This window comes from Spermophilus citellus (genome assembly GCF_964194105.1).
Source record: "Spermophilus citellus genome assembly, chromosome: 15".
In the NCBI taxonomy this organism is placed as follows: Eukaryota; Metazoa; Chordata; class Mammalia; order Rodentia; family Sciuridae; genus Spermophilus; species Spermophilus citellus.
The window spans coordinates 63,507,758-63,530,157 of record NC_138195.1 but is presented as its reverse complement, the minus strand read 5'-3'; the positions used below and the strand labels follow the sequence as shown (position 1 = coordinate 63,530,157).

The following is a 22,400-nucleotide window of genomic DNA, read 5'->3' as shown; positions in this document are numbered from 1 at the left end:
TGGAGACAGATAGACTGAAGGGAGGGGGAAATGGAGAATTGTTATTTGAGGAGTACATAGCATTAGTTTTACAAGATAAAAAGAGTTCTAAGTGTGGATGGCTGGTAATGGTAGCACAACTATATGAATGTACCCACTGCCATTGAACTGTACACCTAACAATTTTTTTTTTTAGTATTTTACCACAACTTTTAAAAAGTTTTGAAATGATTGCATGAGTACTTCTACAATTATATGACCACATTCTTGCTTCATACAAGTCAGAAGACGCACCTATAATTGTGATTCATTTAATTGAATAAAAGCCAAGGTACAGATGGGCAATGAAGGAAAGATAATCAGTTAGCAAACATCCTACTGGGTTCAAGTAATTTTTATTAACATCCTGGAGGTGAAATAGGTCACTACTTTCCTATCTAGATGGTAGCCCAAAATTGCTAGTGAGGTAGCTTTGGAAAGAAAACAAATACAACAACAAAAAGTCATTCTATGCCAAAGTCTGATACCGCCAATCTCAAACCACAAGTCTGGATGCTTCTCTAAGGGCTTTTGAATTAAACTGGCTACATTGAAAAATTTGTCAAGTCATTTGTGGGTCTCATAAGTTCACCAATGGAGCATAGAATGTGTGGCTGTGATGATAAACACCGAAGTTCTCACCTCCTACTGGGGCAAGTGTGCACAGAGACTGGATACCAACAGGGTGCCAGGACAGACTCTGGATGCAGGCAATAGTAAATGGCAGAATGCCTCACACATGGCAAAGTATGGCTACTTAAACCATCGCGTAGCTGTTTGACTGAAGAACATAAACTACCTAAAGTTCAGCGAGGATATAGGCCAACAAGAAGGAGAAATGTCATGTGAGCAAGGATTTGGGGCAGCATGTAGATTCAAGAGATTTTTCGTACCCATGAAGGAAGGCCTGAGGGCTCAGGGTCATTTCTGTTAAGCTGATAGACTCAGTGTGGTTCTTGTTGGCTGTATCTTCAACTTCCTCACACACATGCCCCTAGCAAACCAGTAATTTAGAGAAGGGGAAGTTTACCTATTTTCACTTATTTAAAAATCTAACATTTAAAAATCTTTATTGTGATTTCTTTTTATTATAATTATTATCATGTATTAGCTGTACAAATCAATGATTTTCACGGTCGTTGATCTTGTCCCCCACTCCTTTCCTTTCCCCCCACTCTTATCTCCCTTCTTCCTTCTCCCCATCATTCCTTTTCCAGACCATAATAGTCCCTCTTCTACTTTCAGGGCATCTTTGTTTTTTTAGTTTCCACGTGTGAGAAAAAACATGATATTTGTCTTTCTGCGTCTGGCTTGTTTTGCTTTATTGTTATTTCTAAACTAGAAAAAATAATACTTAAGCAATTGCAATAAATAAACATATATAAATTAAAAAGTAAAGTTTGTATAATCTGTCTTCTCCAATATAACTACTGTTAACAATTTGAATTATATTCTTCCAAACCTCCTTTGTGACACTATTTAAAAATATATTTAATAAATTCACTTAAGATACATCCTTTCTCTATTTTGCACTTATGTCTTTGTGAACTTTCATTCATTTATATGACAGTAACCTGATTTGTTTAACCTGTGGCCTGCAGATAGACTTGGTATTGTTGCCGCTTTTTACCCTTATTCCAGTCAACACAGTGATGTATATCTTAGCACTTCTCTCTTTGCTCATTTGTGAGAGTACAAGGGGAATTCCTGGGTCCAAGAACATTCTCCACTGGTATTTAATTCAGCACTAATCAATTGGGTTTAAAATTACATCTGTTAGAAATCCGTGTGCAAATACAGGCAAAAGGAACTTCACTGAACTTCACTATGTCTGCTCACACTGTATAGAAATATCAGCGAAGGCGGAAGTACAGCCTGTCTGCCGTGTTCCATTCAGCCACCATGCTGCAAGATGTTGGCGAGGCCATCCAGTTTGAGGTCAGCATTGGGAACTACGGCAACAAGTTTGACACGACCTGTAAACCCTTGGCATCAACAACTCAATACAGCCGTGCTGTCTTTGATGGTAAGATTGACACTAACCATTCGGTCCTATGCTTGCTAACAGTGAGTGCATCCCAGGACAAGAATCATGCACTCTGCTGTCACTCTGGCAGCCATTATCCTCAGCACAGCATTAGGGGAAACGAAAAGGTTAAATGAGGAAGAGAGTGTGGCTGGAGTTTAGGCATCTTCAAGAAAGCTCTAACCCAAGAATTTGCAAATCCCATTGCCAAGAGCTGCCCCCACCAACATGCCCGGCTTTAACACCAGCTCTGCCTTTTAAATTCCCAAGATGGCAACTCTGATTAATACCGAGCTCCTAAATCAGCTCCTACCCCCACTATTCCCAAATCTTTCTTGGATTGAATAGGTGAAGTAGATGGGACTCAGGCTCAGGCACTGGAAACATCAAGCCTCTGGTCTTCACCAGCACTGTGAACCTGACCACATCACCTAATTCTAACCTTCAGTTTCTTCATGTTCTTCAGAAGTGCTGTGAGGATGAAATAGCAGTCAGTATTTGAACAAAGATGAGTGAGAAATGGTCCCTGCTTTTAAAGAGCTTCTATTGTAGTATGTAAAATACAGTCAGCCCTCCATATCCATAGATTTGCATCATTGGATTTGACCTATTATGGACTGAAATATATGGGGGAAAAGCATCTGTACTGAACATGTACAGACTTGTTTCTCATCATCATTCCCTAAACAATACAGTCCAACAACTGTTTATATAGCATTTACATTGTATTAGGTCTGGTAAGTAATCCAGAATGATTTAAAGTGTGCAAGAGGATTGCAGGGGTTACATGCAAGTATCACATCATTTTATATGAGGGACTTCAGCATCCCTGAATTTTGGTATCAGTACAGGGATCCTGGAATCAATCTCCTTAGATACTAAAAAGCAACTGTAAACCATATTAGAAGACAAAGGTATAAGAACACCCCAATAAAAGTATCAACAAATGATTTGACAGCATAGAGAAGGGAGAGATGAATCCTGGTCAAATACCCAAAAGGCATTGCCAAAAATTTTTTTTAACCTAGCTTTTGCATAAGCAGTTTTACAACAAAATGCCCTAGAAAACATTAGCTATTAATTCTTTATCACAGTATAGTTCTAATTAATACCAAACTCCATGCAAGCCCTACAAAGAACATGAAAAACACTTTTTTCCCTCCTCCCAATAAAAATATTTATTTAAAATTAGTTTTCAGGAACAAATATATTCAACCTAATCTCTGATGTTCTATATTTTCTACCTCCATGCTTCGTAATCATCATTGATGTTCAGATGCATGATCCCAAATAGCTAAAAAGATCCTGAGGTCGCTGGGCTTAGTGCACAGGGATAATTTAGAGAAATGTTCAAAACATGCTAAATGAAAGAGAGTTTTCTATCTCTGTTACTTAATTGAATAAAAATAAAGAACCCAATTATCCCAGGTCCTTCTGCAAGCACATGGATTAATCAGTAGCTCAGTCTGCACATCTCTTTAATAAATATGTTGTCTACCTTAAGGGTCCAGGGTCCATTGACTCCTCATGTCTATACCAGGAAACTACTATTATTACTTGCCTTGGGCCCACACAAAGCCAGTTGTTACCCTGACTTCATACTGGGAGGATATTAGTCACCGCCTGGATGCAGTGAACACGCTCCTAGTCATAGCAGAACGGCTGGTAAGTTTATCTTTTTGGCATTTCCTTTTCACCAGAGTGAATTATGTGTCAGGATGCAATAGGCCCCTGTAACATGGATCTCTAAATGCAGTGGTCCAAGAAGGCAAAAGTGATTTCTGTAGTAACAGTTGAGGTAAGTGATCCAAAGCTGATAGGGAAGTTCAATGATGTTGGGGACCCCCTTGTTGCTCTGCCATCACTAAGAATTAGCACTGTCTGCAGCTCACCATGACATTCACCCTCAAGCCTAAGGGAAAGGGAAAAGAGGGGGCATAAGATGACAGAGACCTTACCCTAGGAAAGACCCAGAAGTCATACACTTGATCTCTACTTACTTTCCATTATCCAGAACCCAGTCATGTAAACACATTCTAACTACAAGGAAGGTGGGGAATGCAGTCTTGTGCCTGGGCAGCATATGCTCAGATAAAAGTGTTCTTATTGTGGCAGAGGGAGGATGCAGGGGGTGAGGTGACTCATAGTTTCTGCTGCAATTTGTGTAGGAAGAGTGGTTCATTCCAGTAGCAATATGGAACTTTTAGGGCTTTGCTATTAGTACAGTAGAAATCTTCACTATAAGAAGAGATGGCTTAGGGAAACCAGTGCCCGATATTTTCTATTCTTGCTATAGACTGGAGGAACTACCTTGTTTGGAAGTTGGGGATTGGTTTCCTTTGGTGGAACTGCATAGACATGATATCTGCCATTAGCCATCTTGCTGACATTGATCAACTAGGTTAGTAAGGAAAAAGAAGATATGTTTGGGATATTTCTAATTAAGTCTTAGATGCTAAGTTATTCCTATCACTTATAGATAAAACTCATTGAGCATTAGTGTTTTAATTTCAAAATTAATGTTTGGTGTAGTAGGGTGTGGAAAAAGTGTGGTTATATATGATTTATACATGTATAGAAATATCCCTATTAATATGTATAATTAAAATGTACAAATAAACACAAAAATGTGTATTATTGTTAGTTTTTCATAAGATCTCAACTACCAGAGCTGGACAAAGACATATGGGATTATACTTGATCTAAAACTCTGACAAATTCTAAAAATATTATTTGATGTTATAAATAAAATATGGAAAGAACATTATGCAATTTAAATTAAGTATAATTGTTACCACTGATATGCAATGTATTTGGAATATTAATTTCCAATCCCCTTTCTTAAGGGAATTTGTGGAGAATTAGTCACATTTTTATTCTGGAGAGTCTTCAGCTTTTTGCACCCTCGTTGTTCTTATAAACTCTCTCCATCCACCAGTCTATCCTAATTCCATATTAATCTGGCCAGGATGGTAGCTTTTCCTTGTGGTGGGCATTCCCTCACCCTCTGAGTTGGCAGATGCTCAGCATGGCTCAACACTAGTTCTGGGAATATCTTGTATTTTGACTGCCCCAGCCCTGGAACCATGATTTCTCCAAGGACTGTGGCTCCTTTAGTGAGGAATGACATTTAAAAAATAAGATCTGGTGTGGGCTCGGGCTATAGCTCAGTGGTAGAGAGCCTGCCTTGCACGTGTGAGGCACTGGGTTCGAGCCTCAGCACCACACACACACACACAAAATAAGTAAAGATATTGTGTCCATCTACAACTAAGAAAATATTAAAAATAAATAAATAAGATCTGGGTACTAAGGTGCTTACTACTCCTGATAGATCATTATTTCTAGGACATCTTGCACGTGAACACACATACACATAAATATGTTTGTTTCTATATTTATATAAATGTGTATTTATCCCTTTATCTATCAGTATACTAAAGACTATGGGTTCATAAATATACCCCAATTCCAGTCCAATACCATTTATTCTCGTGTTTCTTAACAGTGAGAAATTTGGCCTCTGTTATCCTTAATATATTCAGTAAGTTCAAACTTAAAATCCACAGATAAACCATGGTGAAAAACAAGCCTACTAATTAGAGTTTGATATGTTTATGATTGTTTTTGTCTTTCACTAAAGAAGTATAGTCAAAATATTGTATTTGAAACAGTTACCTGGGTAGGATCAGTGTAATTATGTTATTTTCATCTGAAGTATGATTAGGTCCATTTTTTTCTGTTTATAGTCCTTTTTAGGGTTCTCTCTCTTACTCTTGCTGGTTTCTATTTATTTATTTATTTATTTATTTATTTATTTGGGTACCAGAGATTGAACTCAGGAGCACCTGACTACTGAACCATATCCTCAGCCCTATTTTGTATTTTATTTAGAGACAGAATCTCACTGAGTTGCTTAGCACCTCAGTTTTGCTGAGTGTGGCTTTGAACTTGCAACCCTCCTGCCTCAGCCTCCTGAGCCACTGGGATTAGAGGTGTTTGCCACTGCACCCTACTCTTTTAATTTATTTTTTGAATACATAAAATACTTAAATGGTTTCAAAGGCCAAATAGCATTTTAACGTTATTACATTTTGAAGAAAAATAAACACTGCTAAACTATGGTGAGTATTCTTAAGTGGGAAAAAAAAATAACTCTGACTTTTCTATAAAAAGTTTTTTAATGGTTCCCCCCCACCTTGGAAATTTAAGTGAAGACTTTGCTGAATATAATGGCATAATGCACAATCATCAACTATTTTTTTCTCTTTTTAAATTCTTTAGCAATCCAACATAGAGGCTCTAAAATCAGGCATACAAGGTAAAATTCCTGCAAACCAGCTGGCTGAACTGTGGTTGAAGCTGATAAATGATGTTATAGAAGACACAAGGTATAGTGATCTTATTCCTATCTCAGCATTCCTAGCCCACGCTCCCCTTCCTGAAATTCTAAGAGTGCAAGAGCTTCTAGAATTGTCTTAATTATTTGTTTAAACAAATGAATTTGAGCTATTTGGGCCTCTTAAAAGGCCCTTACTGGGAGGAGTCTCAGAATCACCACCAGGAAAAGCTCTGCTTTGTGATTTGGTGCCAGGGGAGGTAGAGGCCCCACTCCAGGAAGCGGCCCTAGGCAGATTGGGGAGGGGTGGGTGTGGGGAGGAGGAAGCAGGTCTCTGCCTGTGCTTCCCCAAGATCCATGATGCCCACCGCCCTGATTAAGGGAGACTCCTGGCTCCCTCAAAGAATAGCATCTGGGGGTGGAGGATCCATCTTGCTTTTAGAACAATATTCCTAATTCACAAACATGCTTTTAGAAACATTTTTTTTACTTGCTCTTTTACTGAGTGCCTAGTGAACACTGTGGCAAAACCAGTAAATAGGACCTGAGCCAGAGGACGCATCACAGCTGTGACTTGGGGAAGCAGCTCAGATCTGTTGCATTTGGAAATCAAAGGGGGGAAGTGATTCACTCCAAGATCATTTTACATATGTTAATGAAGCAGTGGGCAGGGAAGTTTTGAAAGAAAAGCATTTTGAGGACTTTTCCTTTAACAGCAGGAGTCCTGCACTTTTCCCCCTCTAGGGTACTGCCCTAAGTCACCCTGTCTTCTGGTGCCTTCTAGTGGTTTAGCTGGGTCATTGAAAAGTAGTTGAAATCAAAATAACCACCAGGGAGCTTATTTAGCACTCAGAGAATTTTATAACTGAGTCCTAATGGATCCTCTCTTAGTCTCCTCATCTTATGGGTGAGAAAGAAGCCCAAAGAGGTAAATTGATACCTGGAATTGAGTTCACCCTCTCAGGCCTTCTTCCTGCCCTGTGCTTCACAGTATCTATTTTACACAGGTCTCAAGTGTGACTTCTGAACCAAAAGCTTTCATGTATATTTTGCCTTACAGAATCATTCCAAGGTCTTCATTTGCCTATATTGCCATACTTATTAATGAAATAAGACAGAAACAATTAGTAACTTTCATGTAGAAAATTCTTGGGAACTTTAAGGTTTGCTAAGGCAAACAATATGAGCTGTTTTTGAAGAATGCAATTGGAATCCTTTTTAACTTTATGTGACAGGAAATTCAGTGTTTAAGGGAAATCATTCGAGGATTTCCTTCATTTAAGGAGCTGGGTGAAATTCAAATAATTAGAAATTCTAGGTGGAGACAATGTGCTTAGGACTTCCTGGAATTTGTGACAGCCTCACCCTATGGCCCTACTAGCTGCCATAGTGAGAGGGAAGAGCTGGTGGCAGAAGGCTAGTCTGGGCCCCATTTTCTGTAACCCTTTGGGGTTACAGAAGTCATTAGACTTCCCAAGTCTTATTTTGAATGAGGTCTTGGCTTGCACAAGTGGTTCTTACTCTTTTGGAACTTGTGGGCCCCTTTGAGAATCTGATGAGATGATGATAATGATGAAGACCAGGGTGAGATGATGATGGTGGCGATGAGAGCAGTATTACTTAGACTTTATTGTACAGTAGGCATGGATCTGAATGTTCTCTATAAAATAGATATCATTTTCCCACATTTGAAGATAGTAGAATAAGAGATTGAGTCAAGAGCCCAGAACTAGTAAATGGTAGAGCCACAATTTACTAGCGTACCCAGATAAGTAGCTCTAAGGCTGCCTATTGTTAATCGTAAGTATGTCACCCTGCATGTTTTCACAGACATATATGCTTTTCTTAGACCGTCTAAGGCCCACCTGTAGACAGCCTAAAGGTTCTTGGTCCCAAAGTTAACACTTCATCTAAAGGACCTCTAACTTCCTCCATCATTTTGTGGATCCATACAAATATTCTAGGCAGCAAAAAGGAAGGTCACTTTCTCCCAGCTGCTGCCATATCCATCTTCTTCCCAGTGTGACTCCATGGGCCTTAGGTCAAACCCAAGGAATTGCTTCAGAATGTTAATCCCCTTTTCTGCTCTGCATATGCAAGATATCCTCAACTGCAGCTGAAACCAGGCAATGCTTCTAGAATCCCTGAGGAGACTGATGTGGTTTGCAAGATGGAAACCAAAAACAAGTGACTGTTTTTCGACCTAGAGTGTTATTCTTCACTGTTTCTTCTCTTTCCTTCTTTAGATACACCTTGCCCCTCACAGAAGGAAAAGCTAATGTCACAATTCTTGATACTCAGATCCGGAAGTTGAGGTACAGATCTCTATCCCAGATACAGGAGGCAGCTGTGAGGATGAGGTCTGAAGCCACGGATGTGAAGTCCACATTGTTAGAAATTGAGGACTGGCTTGATAAATTAATGCAACTGACTGAAGAGGTAAGACTTTTAAACTACACACAACCATGGAAGAAGGAGTCTGTGAAATGGCCCCAGCATAGGGGTGGTAGATGGTATATCTAGGATGTCACATGGGATCAGTGAACACATAAAAAAATAAAAAATTTATTGGACTTGGGATGCTACTGGGTGGGGAGGGGGTGAAAGTCAATTGAAATCAGAGCAGGAAAATAATTTTGAGTTGGTTTCTGGAAAATTTTTTCAAAAGGGACAAATTATGATTTCCACAGTACTAAGAGGATATTTTGAGTGATACTTTGAGTAGTAGCAGATCAGTGTAGTACAGAGGATTAAATACCATCAGCTTTGGTTGAGGTTAGAAAGACCTGGATTTAAATCCTGAATCTATCATGTATAACTTAGGGCAGTTTATTCAACCTACCTTAGCCTCAGTTTCCCCTCTATAAAGTGGAGATGGACATAGTACGTGGCATTGCTGTGTGAAAATTTAAAGATGGTCATGTAAAGTTTTAGCACAGTGTAGGGCACATGGTAAATGTGGGGTAAATGCTAGCTGCCACTCACCTTGGTGGCCCAGAAGAACAAGAGAGTAAAAGGAACTCTCCTGTCAGATGTAAAGGGATGTCTTAGTTCCTCTTGCTATAACAGAATATCACAGATTGGGTAATTTGTAAAGACCAGAGACTTTGTACAGTCTAGAGGTTAGGAAGTCCAAGATTGAGGGGCCTGCCCTGGTGAGGACTTTCTTGTTGCCTTATTCCATGTTAGAAAGCTGCAGGGCCAGAGAGTGTGAAAGAGAGAAGCAAGCAAGAGGGGGCTGAACTCATGCTCATAACCAACACACCCAAGTTATTGAAATTAATCTATTAGTGAGGGCAGAGCCCTTGTGACTTAATTATTAGGACCTCTTATTAGGCCCCACCTCCCAACACTGTTATTCTGGGGACAAAGTTTCCAACAATGAAGTTTGGGGGACACATTCAAACCATAGCAGGTACATGGTAATATATTTGTGGAAAGAAATATATTTTAATTATAAGTTATTTTTATTTCTGATTTTGTATGCTTTGGTACTTTTAAAGATTTCTATAGTGATCAGAAAAAAAGAGGGGGTTAAGAACTAAAATTTTTAGATTTGGCAAATATTGGATTATGGGATATAGATACTCTGTGTTCTATAAAATACATGCAACCTGTAGCCCTTTGCTGCTGATGACTTTCTTCAAATGATAAGAGGGAACATTTCCTAAAACACCTCCCAGAGCAGAGCAGATAGAACTCTTTCTGGATGAAGCTCCCTCTGATTCTCTCTATTCCCTTTGGCCAGCCTTGGCCTGCCTCCCTGCCCTGCATGTTCACAGTGTGGTTCTAGAAGATGTGAATTTCAGGAACTTGGGACAGAGCCCTTATCACAACACTTCTTTGCTGAATGAGGCCCTGGGAGTCCAGCCTACTGCATCTCCTCCCATCTCTCTGCATCTAGACTAACCATTGCTTTGCTTCCTTTTCCGTCCATCTCATATGCCCAGCCGCAGAACAGTATGCCTGACATTATCATCTGGATGATCCGAGGAGAAAAAAGACTGGCCTATGCACGAATTCCTGCACATCAGGTTTTATACTCCACCAGTGGTGAGAATGCATCTGGGAAATACTGTGGGAAAACCCAGACCATCTTTTTGAAGGTACATGTCTTCCACTTATAGTATAAATACTTAAATGCAAAACTGTTATTCTGGAGAAGAGACTTCTTTATAATTTACTAATCACTGGGTGGCTAGGGTGCCTGTCATCACTTCTAGTCCATTCTGGCTAAGATGGCAGCTAGACTGGGCCAGAACGAGGGGTGATAATTCTCAGAGTGATTTGAGGTAGACAGGCGGTTATGGACACCTCCCTAGATGTCTTTGTGTTATTAATATCAACATGGCATTGTAAGTGCTTTGCTTTCTGGCACGAATTGTCTACTTACTCTAATGTCTCATGTCAAAGCATGCCTTTCTTCCCTTAATTTTAGTGAGTGTTTAGGGGAAAAAAAGAGAAAGTGGTATGCTAGTCTTTGGAATCTATTGCTCTAACCAAGCAAGTCCTCGAATTGAAAATTTTTGAGAATTGCTATGTTAGGGCAGAGTTCTGAACTTTTTTTAGAGTCATAGACCCCTTGAAGCGCTTGGTAAAAACTACTGGACCTCTTCCCCAGAGAAACGCATGTCATGCCTGCACCTGACATTTTTGCACCAGCTCTGAGAAAGTCCCAGAACCCTGATGAAGAACCTCTGTGTGCATTTGGAGAACCAAAGGAAAGAAAAAAGGAGAATTGAGGAAGAGGGTTCTCTTAAAATAAGGGGATATCTGCTAACTTTTAATAAATGTACTCATTGCTCTTTATTCAGGAAGGTGTAAATAGAATCCGAGTGATTATCTTCTTTCAAGTGTTTTTTGCAGAATAAATCTTACTTAAGATAGAGCCACAATGATAATTGACCTCAGCAGTGGGTAGAAGCAAACTGATTAATAAATAAAACTTCACAGGGGGCAGGAGACAAGGCAGAGAGGCATTCTCTGTATTAGGTTTTGGAACTCACTGGATAGACAGCAAAATGCTTTTAAGAAATTGCTTTGTAGCTTTTCTTTGTTAGTACTCATTATCCAGCTTAAGAATCCATTTAATTCAGTGGGTTTTTGGTTTTGAGACTCCTATAAAACTTTTAAAAAATTATTAAAGACCCAGAGAGCTTTTGTTTATGTGGGTTGTATATATCAATATTTGCCAAAATAGAAATTAAAACAGAAAATTTAAAAATTTTTATTAATTCATTTAATAATAGCAATTGCTGGGGCTGGAGGTATAGCTCAATGGTAACATGCTTGCCTAGCATGCACAAGCCCTGGGTTTGATCCCCAGCACCACAAAACAACAAAATAACAACATAAACTTCTTGCATGTTAACATGAATCATATATTTTTATGATATATTCTGAAAAAAAATCAGAGAACAGAGTGATACTGTTTTACATTTTTGCAAACTTTTTAAATGTCTTAACAGAAATAAAAATGGATTCTCAAATCTGTGCATTTAAACTGATGGGATAAGTTATTTGATGTATAGGAAGAAACTCTGGTCTCATACAGATATATAATTAGAAAAGGAAGGATTATTTTAATAACCCTTTCAGATAATTTTGGATCTTCATCTTTGATAGAACACTAAGCTCAAGTGGTAGCTTTTGAAACATTAATTTCAATGTGGAATTGAAGCTGTATCAATCAATTTGCCATCCTAAGCTGTGTTAAAATCCATTAGTCTGTCCAGAATTTGACTCTTTCATTCAAGCATATTTTGTGATGTTACCCATGGTCATTGGGAAGATATTTGTTTGCTAAGTTGTGCAGATCTTCCTGAGGTTGGAACTTTTCATTGTACAGTATGAAACAAATTGAGAAAAATCACATTTTTAAATATTTGTCTTATCAGAGAGCCTCTATGTGTTGGGAAGCTATCCAGTTCACCATGCCAGATACAGTTTTTCTAAAACTCTTTTGTTTTTACTTGAAAGCTTGAATTTTGTCATTGGCAAATTTTTCTTGAAATGATAGGCTCACTTTGTTTACAGTCAAGAAAACATCTGCTCCATATCCAAATCTAAATGGCCATATTTGTCTGTCAGTTGTTACTTCAGGCAAAAATGGTATGTCATTTAAAAAAAATGTAGTTCAATTCATGACTCACACAATTGTACAAGTTTTCTCAAGACAAACATCATATATCAATATGCAGCTGAAGTGCTATCCATTTTATTATGCTAAATATTAAAAAGATATTGTACTCAAGTGTCAAGATTTAATAAGACTAATTCTTTTTAGCTTAGTTTTTGTTGTTTTGTTTTGTTTTGCGGTACTGGGGATTGAACCCAGGGGCTCTCTACCACTGAGCTACATCTCCAGTGTTGTTTTGGTTTGTTTTTTGTTTTTTCATTTGTTATTTTGCTAAGTTGCCCAGCTGGCCTTGAACTTGGGATTCTTTTGCCTCAGCCTCCCAAGTATCTGGAATTACAGGGATGTGCCACTGTACCCAACTGAATTTTCTAGTTTAAAAAAACAATTCAGGGGGCTCAGGATGTTGCTCAAGTGGTAGCGCACTCACCTCGCATGCGTGATGCACTGGGTTCGATCCTCAGCACCACATAAAAATAAAATAAAGATATTTTAAAAAGTTCAGGAGAATTCTTTAGTAAAACTGACATTTCATTTTTCTTACTCAGGTATGAACAGTTATCATACTATTATTGCTGTCACTACTGGGTATGGTCTGGTGTTAATGCCTTGATGCCTATTGTGGTTTTATCCACCATTGCTTTGCACCATCAGTGCAAATGTCAATATAATGAAGAAGATAAAGACTTTTGTTTGCTCTCTTAGGAAAATTATTTCAACCTTGTGGGCCTCCTAGTGGGACGTACAGGAATCTGTGCATCATACTCTTGAGATCCACTGCTTTAGTTGTTTTTCAGTCTTTGCTGAAGGGTCATTTGGAAATATTTTAACTAAAGCAACAGACAATTTGGCCAGTGAGAGCAATGATTAGATGATGTTCAGAATGCTTTTGGCTTTATGTTAATGTCACAGTGCATCCAACGCCCAACATAACATGGCCTAACATTGTTCCTCCCACAGTATCCTCAGGAAAAAACAAATGGACCCAAGGTGCCTGTGGAATTGCGAGTGAACATCTGGCTGGGCTTAAGTGCTGTTGAGAAGAAGTTCAATAGCTTCGCAGAAGGAACTTTCACCGTCTTTGCTGAAATGGTACATTTTATGACATCCTTATCTTGTCCAATTTGGTGGGGAAGAACTTTTGCTTTTCATCCTTAGGGAAAACATTCACATACCAAAAATAACTACAGCTTTCATTACAACCACTTAAAATCCCATGAAAAAGAACTGAATTTAAGAGGATGGGAGAAGATCCTTTTGAGGTCTCTCAACATTAGAACAATGAGGGTGATTAAGACGTTTGTGTGATAGATCCAAGAGATGCTCTCAGCCAGCAGTACTGAAAGTGGATGCCCTTTTGAGCTCTTAGAACTTGAACTCAGGAATATCCAGTCATATTGGTGCCTGATGGTAGGACACACTGAGTACACACACACACATACACACACACACGCACTTATGAGATGTTCAAATCTTCAAACACTTGCTTGGAGTGAGAGGTCTTTAAATCACAGAAAACCCATTTCCCACTTAGAGGAAGCTTCCAATAGGTTTCAAGGGCAAAGAATATGCTACTGGAATATTTCAAAAGCAATAGAGATAACTTGTAAAACCTTCACTGAGGTTTAAACTTACTTAGTTACTTAAGTCTGATTACAATTAAAACAATAAAAATAATTTCATGAAAATATAAAGCTAAGAGTAGAGTTATTTTGATTTCCTTATTACACCATTTTTAACTTCAAGTGCTTCTTGATTTAAACTTACTATATGTATTTGGTGGGTCTCTTCTGATACATTCTTGGATGAACTCTCTTCTACAAATGGGTTTTTATGTTCAAATAAAAGGAGGGGAGGACTATCTTCATTCTAGCTAATTTATAAGGGTATTCCTGCAACAGCCATCTTTAATTTTTACTTTTCGATCATTTGGTAGTACCTGGAACATAGTAGGTACTTATGAATATTTATTGAATTGATAAATGATGATTGGATTCATTCTCCATTCCTCCATTCACCTATCGGTCCATCCAAGCTTTTAAGGAGCAATGGTTTTATGCCAGACACTGAGTCGGGTATTGAGGATGACCAAGAAGCCAGGCCTTGTCCCCAAGGATCTCACAATCTGTTGCAGTGATTGCAGAAACTGGGTCTTTTATTGAACATGCAGACTCACAGGGCCATCCTGGGGATTCAGATCTGTAGCTGAGATAGGGTTGAGCATCACAGATAATTTCAATGTGGAAGGTATGGGGCATTTATGGGTCACTCTGTGAAACAGTGGAACACATAGACGTGCTCATGGAGATAAATAGAAGATTGCTGGAGTCCCTGAGTGGAGGATGTTAATGTCCAGCCACCTGAGCAGTGTGGAGTAAGGACTTCAGGGCATATGTAGGAGAGGCTGCCTGCAGGATTTCTTGGCATCCACCAGCCCTCCAGCTCTGTGGCTGCTAATAATCCCCGAGAAACAATCAACCAGCCCAGGGCTCCTTTCCACTTTTTTCTATTTCCAGACACTTCCCTACAGAGCCGAGCTCAAGCATCAATTCATGTAGAGAGATTTTCCTATCCATTTCGGTTGTTTTGTGTGACTCTATAGTTTCTCCAGGCTCTACAGCCTGTGAAGACCAGGGTGGGCACATTAGTAATGATAATGGAAATATCACTGTGTCTTACCTTCATGTGCTAATACCAGAGTTTGCTTCTCTGCAACATTTTACTCCCAAGACTTCTAGGAGTTCTTCAGGTGTTTCACATGTGCTTGTTCATGAATATTTTTTCTATTATCCTGCCTCCACTGCTGCTAGCTAAAGACCATAGTCCTCAAAGCCAATTAAGTTCCCCACCTCTACTGCTATGTTGTTCTTTTCTTCATATTGAGGTCCTTGCTTGGACTTTACTAGAAACCATGCTGGCTTCCTAGCAGAAGTGGCAGGAACATCTTGTTCCTCCATTTCTAAGTTTCAGGGCCCCTTGTGACAACAGCCCATTTAGTTTCTGTTGAAGCGCATCTCCCCTCCAGGCTCAGAGCCCATATCTGAGACAACATTACTGTGCTCTTACTCAACCAACAGGCTCTTACTCAAATTGCGTCCCTCCTCCTTCAGCCCCAAACTCTCCTATGGCTTATGAACTCATCTTTTCAGTGAGGTCATCAGGAGAGAAATAGAGATTCCAGTTTGGAACCAAACAGGGATACAAGCCAAAGTCACTAAACCTGCTTCCTAGAAACATCTTGGTCTACCTGCCACACTCTAGAGAGGATTAGGGCTCAGAACTTTTAGAGTCCATAAGGTCTGGGTGCCAAAAGACCGTCATGTTTCAGATGTGTTCTTTGTGGAATACCTGGGAAATAATCCATCAATTATATATTATTTCTGTAGGGGAAGGTGTCTCAGATTCTAAGCAGTAAACTTAAAAATAAACTTTATGGAACCTGCATATTTATAAGTTAGGGATTTTGTTGGTTTTTAGAAGATATGATTCAGAGAACTACTTGGAGCCATTAAAATAATAAAAATAACTAGTATTAGATAGCAATATCTAATACTATTCACACTTACCTGCACTTCTGAATTCCAGAATAACTTTATGAGGATGGCAGTATTATCCTCAGTTTATAAATGAGGATAATTTATAAACTTCAGCCCCAAACTCTCCTATGGCTTAGAAAAATGAATGGCTTATCCAAAGCTGCATGATCAGTAACAACTCAAGTTAGGTCCATACCTCCTGAGCCTTTTCACTTCCTGTGGTTGTCTAGCTTAATCCTAGATGGACTTGAAAAATGTATGGACTGGCTTTATTTCTTGCTCTCTGATAGTGTTTCGCTAACTTTATTTTTTGACAGTATGAAAATCAAGCTCTCATGTTTGGAAAATGGGGCACCTCTGGATTAGTGGGACGTCATAAGTTTTCTGATGTCACAGGAAAAATAAAACTCAAGAGGGAATTCTTTTTGCCTCCAAAAGGATGGGAATGGGAAGGAGAGTGGATAGTTGATCCTGAAAGAAGGTAAGTCTTTCATTCTCTGAGGAAAAAAAGGATGGCAGTAAAACCTTCCCTTAGAAATTTCTAAATGGGTTGTCTCCATCGTTATACTTCAGGACATTTATAAAATACCTGCTGAGCAGGATTAAGTCCACAGAAATTCATAAAATATTAAAAGATGTCATCAATGTCCCATAAGACAGACAAGTATAAAAAGTACCTGATAAATTACAATTATCATGATTTATTATGTGTGAATGTGCCAAGCAGTGTGTTGAGCACCAACACCATTTTAGTTTAACTACATCCTTACCAGATAGGTAGAGGCAAGAATTGTGAAGAGCCTGGGGTTTTACATTATTTGCACCAACTTGCTTGCCACAGTTTTATGGATACATGACTCCTCATTCACAGACAAAGAACCTTATTGCCCAAGCAATAGAAATAGCAGAGCATCAACTTTTGCTCTAGATTTCCATGCCCCAGTTCCCACAGGTTGATGTAAGAGGGCCTGATGACATTTGCACTTAATGGTAGATTGCATTGCAGAAGAGGAATCTTGAGCTTAGGGAATCCAAATCTTTTATAATGAACTGTGAACTTGCTGGCCCTTTGCTCTGGGGAGAGACACTATCTTTGCCTTCCAGGCTGTTCCCTATATAAATATCCTTGAAAAGGAAGTCCATGATAAAGGCAATCAGCTCAGCTGCACCTCAGTTGGTAAGATGTGCAGAAATGAAAGATGTTCATGGAGAGATTAAGTAACTTGTCCAAAGTCACAGAATCTGTAAGTGGTATAGCCAGGGTTGGAAGCTAAGACGAGCCAGGGCATCCAAGTCAGCACTCAACCATTATGCTGGAACATCTGCAAGAAACAGTAGAAGGCAGACATTTAAGGGTGAATCATAAGGTATGTGAATGATGTCTCAAAACTGTCATTAAAAAGAAAAGAAAGAGTAGGGTCCTGGAGTCTGGAAGAAACTAAAGCCTGATTCTGGAATGTTGCCAATAGCATTAGAACCCGAGCTTGAGTTTGGAGGAAACAAAACTGTAAAGTTGTATTTTAAGGCACCCAACTGGAGTCTGGCCTCTCTGGCACTTGTTTCTTGCCATTGCGTAGCCATTAAGGAGAGAGGGACATGAGCAAGCCAGCCTGGTAAGAGCCAGTGCTTGCACATCAATGCTTTTGATCCAAGACAGATCAGCTTGCTTCAGGTGGATTTGGGCAGGGTTGGTGAGGAGAAGGAAAGTGGGATTTGAATGGCACAGAAAGAACAGTGGGAGGAATTGTGGTTGGAAAAATAAAAGGTCAAAGCATGTAAGGGCTGGATAGGATCCTAGAGGGAGCAGCCAGGGTTTTTATTCTCTTTCTCTGGGGCCATAAAAGTGAGGGATGAGCCCACTTTATATAAATAGTTGGGATTATTTATTTTTTGATACCTCTCCAGTGCTTGACTCTAGAGGAGGATACAGAAGGAGAAGATGCAGAGATAGTAAAGAAAAAAGAACCCTCATTTGAGTTGGTTACTTGGCAGAAAGCTAGAATCAAATCTCTGTGTTTCTTCTGTGGGTTTTAAAAAATGCTTCCAAATCCAAGAGGAAAACTGGCAAGATAGAGTTATTATGGATTACTCCAAGGTCCAAATGGAGTTTGGAGTCTTAAATGACTTGGTTTGGCTGTCAGTTTAGGAATCATGGAGAACATTGAAACTCCTCCCTTCAATTTGTGTTGCGTAGATCAAGTAATCCATGAGTCCACATTTCCATACTTGGCTTTATGACAGGCTCCACTTCATTTTTTAAAATAGGAGGGGTACAAAGAAATGATTCCCCATTCTTTTGAACTGTTAGCCAAAAGTTTCGCTGAGAAAAAGCTGAACAGCCCTGTATTTCTGAAACAGAAATGGAAGGCGCTGTCTGGGATCCCCGTGAGAAGCTGCCCACAATACTTTTCCTTGTCCTCACCCTAATTACTAAGAAGGAGAAATCACACTCATCTGAGCTCTCTGCAATTTAGGTCTGGTTGTTTTAGCAGGCCCTTTCTCCAAGGAATTGCAAAATCTGATAGTTCAAATGGGAGTTTGGAGCAGAGAGCCCACAGGGTTAAGTGGGGAGGGAACTGGTAGCATTCCCAGGGTGTAGGTGCCTCCCCACCATTGGCAAAACTGGGATTACGGGTTACCCTTTCTCCTTGGATAACATGAGTGCTTGCCCGTTCCGCAGCTTACTGACTGAGGCCGATGCTGGTCACACAGAGTTCACAGATGAAGTCTACCAGAATGAGAGCCGTTACCCGGGGGGCGAGTGGAAGCCCGCGGAGGACACGTACACCGATGCGGTGAGCTGCCTGCTCTCCAGAGCAGTCCTCATGTGTCATCTCTAAAGCACGAGCTGCTGGGAACCCACCACCCCAGGCTTGGGCTTCACCCTCTTTTTATACATCTTCTGTCCCCAAATAGTCTTCCCTTCACAATTTAACTGGCACTGCTGCACGATCGTTACTTCTGCAGAAAAGAAATGGGACCTAGGTCACTAGATGTTGCCACGTGGTGATGTGTAGGTTGTTCGGATTTTTAGGCTAAATATTCATCTATCATTTAATTAGTTTTTAAAGCCGTAACAACATGCTCGTGTCTTTTTAAACATCCAAACATTTTTAAAGAAAACCAAGATGAGTTCTTCTCCCTGACTAGTATCTCCCCAAAGGTAGCCATTGAAAGCCATTTTCTGTTCATACGCAATTCTTTTTTCCTCACCTGAATGAAATTGTGTTGTATACACAGTTCTACAACTTGATTTTTCACATAATAATATATCTTGGTCAGCTTTCGATATCAATACATATATATTATGAGCTTTAAAAAAATGCCTCTAGGGTATTTTATTATATGCACCTACTATACTTAATTTAGCTAAATCTCCTTCTCATAGGCCTGTAGGGTTTGGAAGTGGAATGTTGTTTTGTTTTGTCTGGTTTTTATAAACCATGTGACAGTGAATTGACAGGTGACAGGGGGGATTCATTGTATCATATTTGCATATGCACATAACATAATTTGGTCAATCATTCCCCAGCACCTTCCCTTTCTTTCTTCCTTCCTAGATCCTCTTGCTTTAACTCTACTGATGTCCCTTCTATTATTGTTATTGCTTTAATTGTTGCATCATAATTTTATATATATAAATACATATACACATACGTGGGATTCATTGTGGTCAGTTCAAACATGAACATAGCATAGTTTGGTAGATTTCTTTCATCAGTACTCTGCATGCCCTCCCTCCATTTCTATCCCTCTCCCTTCCTCTACTCTATTTTAATGAGATGCCCCCCATTCTCTCCTTGTCTCTCTCTCTCCCTCTCTCTTACTTCCACATACATTTTTATTTACTTAAGAAGGTTTACCTCTAAGAAAGATCTTGGATTTGCTTGGTCAAAATTTAAATTCATGTAAGATTTTTATAAACATTGCTAAATTGCTTTTCAAAGAGGTTGCATAAACGTGTTCCCAGCAGCAGTGTGAGAAGACATTTGCCCAAACACTCACATCCCACTGTGTCAGCTTTGCCAGTATGTGAATAGAATGCACGGCGGTTGTTTCAGTTTCCAGTTTGTTAATTTAAAGTGAAGCTGAGTGTTTGCCCATGTTTATGGGCCACCTTTATTTTCTTTACTTATGAACTTTCTTCTTCATGACTCTCTTAGTTTCTATATAAACTTAAGTCAATATTTTATATAAACTTTGCTCAGTCTTACATGATCGTGAACCTCCGTAGCATTTTCCTGTACTTGAAAACAAGTGTCTTCAATGTCTGATCCATCCTCTGATGGGTTCTTTCCTGTAGAACCCCCCATAAAAATCAGTTGTGCCATTTCAGAGTTGAACCATGTGAAATTGCTATTCTTTATTTATTTTTATGTGGTACTGAAGATGGAACCCAGTGCCTCACATGTGCTAGGTAAGCGCTCTACCACCGAGCTACAACTACAGCCCTCAAACAACTAATTTTTATGTAGCAATTGTGCATTAATAAAGATTGGATATTTTGCTGAGCTAAATGAATCTCTAAGATAGCATCTATGTAAACATATGGATACATAGTAAAGTCTAAGAAAACGTACCTTTGTATCTTATTACCTCTCTCTCTCTCTCTCTCTCTCTCTCTCTCTCTCTCTCTCTCTCTCTCTCTCTTTATTTTATTTATTTGAAGAATGGTGAAAAGGCAGCATCACCCGCTGAGTTGACTTGTCCTCCAGGCTGGGAGTGGGAAGATGATGCATGGGTATATGACATAAATCGAGCAGTGGATGAGAAAGGTAACATTTTGCATCTATTTAGCTGAATGCAGGTTAACCAGAGTAAGGGTTTCTTGAGAGGAAAGTCCTACTTCTGTTCGTCTATGACAACCCCATTATGTGTTACTATCTGTGACTATTCAGATGCAGAATCTAAGGAATAAGCAAATATCTTAGCAGGTGTTGGGTGGGAGATGTTAAGAGTGAAAAATGGCAGGTGCTAGGAGGTCAACTAGTTAGGCTTTGAGATACCTGGGGATCCAGGATGAGAAATTAGGAGAGAGCTGGGTTTGGATTTTCTCTGTCCTAATCATATTTCGTGATCTTCATGGGAACATAACACTCAGGGTCCCCAGATCAGAAAAGAGAACTGTAAAATGCCTTAAAAGTCATCAAATTCAGAAATAGGGTAGATTATTGACATAGCTTCAATTAATAATAGCATTTATCTTTTTCTATGAAGAGTAATTCTAAGTTGAATTATCAAGAGAGAAAATTTGTTTGTTTTTCTTATAAAAAGGCACACAGAATAGAAAGGACTGGCATTGATGTAGAAGATTTCAAATAAAAATTGAAGTTCTTTATTGGTCTTGATGCTCACATCTGATCTTATAGTTACCATTGATTAAGTAATACCAGCACGCTAAACATGATCCTGGTATTTGTACACATTACTTTGACTGTTTAAAAATAACCCTATATAAAGGTATATTTTACCTTTATGATGAAGAAACTGGGCCATAGACAAGTTTAGCAAGTTTCAGGAAACTTAATAAACAGCCAGCACATGGGAAGTCCTGGGATTGAACCCAGGGCATGGAACTACACAGTCCACACCCTTCTTCTGTGCCCCTCTGTTCCTTGAGCTGTGCTTTATTCTTAGGTGCACTCAATTCTCATGAGTGACTGGAGCGTGCAATAGAGGAGAACCCCGTGGCCACTACGGAGGGTGCCAGGGAATGAGGCTGCTTCAGTTAGGCTAAGTTGCAGCATGTGAAAGCAGCACACCAGTCATGATAACAGAAAGCACGTGGGGGCAGAGACAGTGGATGTTTCTGGAAGCTTACTTGGAGATCTGGTAAATGAATCTCTTTTGAGAAACTGAAAAACAAACAAACAAAAATAAACCTCTGTTCCAGGCTGGGAGTATGGCATTACCATTCCTCCTGATAATAAGCCCAAATGCTGGGTTGCAGCAGAGAAAATGTATCACACTCATAGGCGGCGAAGGCTGATCCGAAAACGCAAGAAAGATTTAACACAAACCGCTTCAAGTACTGCTAAGGTAAGAGGAGCAATAGGGGCAGGAGATGGGATGTGGATAGGGGTAGGCGTTGCCTTCCACACAATCAAGTTTCAGTGGATGAGGCTCCTTCTAAGAACTATTTGCAAATCAAGGGCCTGAGGTGCTCCAAGGTTCTCCAAGTACACCTACCCCCGACAGCCACATCCTCATTGCCTGGGAATTTGCTATAACTTCTTCACCCCCAACCTACTTCTTTAGAAATCTCCGGGGGTGGACCCAGCAATCTGTATTTTGACAAGTCCTCCAGATGATTCTGTGGTAAGCTAAATGTTGAGAATAGCTATG

General features: G+C 39.5%; 1 protein-coding gene across 5 annotated transcripts in view; it reads left to right on the top strand.

Annotated features, from left to right (window-relative positions):
• The window catches only part of MYOF (myoferlin), a 150,335-nt gene that overhangs the window by 82,937 nt on the left and 44,998 nt on the right, over nt 1–22,400 (top strand). For all 5 annotated transcript variants that reach the window (XR_014018918.1, XM_081267376.1, XM_081267375.1 and 2 more), the window contains 10 exons: nt 1,867–2,044; nt 3,585–3,709; nt 6,329–6,435; nt 8,630–8,822; nt 10,334–10,489; nt 13,480–13,611; nt 16,373–16,536; nt 18,736–18,850; nt 20,725–20,830; nt 21,949–22,094. Coding sequence is in view for 4 of the 5 variants with exons in the window: in XM_081267376.1 (XP_081123502.1) it covers nt 1,867–2,044; nt 3,585–3,709; nt 6,329–6,435; nt 8,630–8,822; nt 10,334–10,489; nt 13,480–13,611; nt 16,373–16,536; nt 18,736–18,850; nt 20,725–20,830; nt 21,949–22,094 (1,422 nt within the window). In the remaining variant the exon portion in view is untranslated. The remainder of the gene's footprint in view (nt 1–1,866; nt 2,045–3,584; nt 3,710–6,328; nt 6,436–8,629; nt 8,823–10,333; nt 10,490–13,479; nt 13,612–16,372; nt 16,537–18,735; nt 18,851–20,724; nt 20,831–21,948; nt 22,095–22,400) is intronic.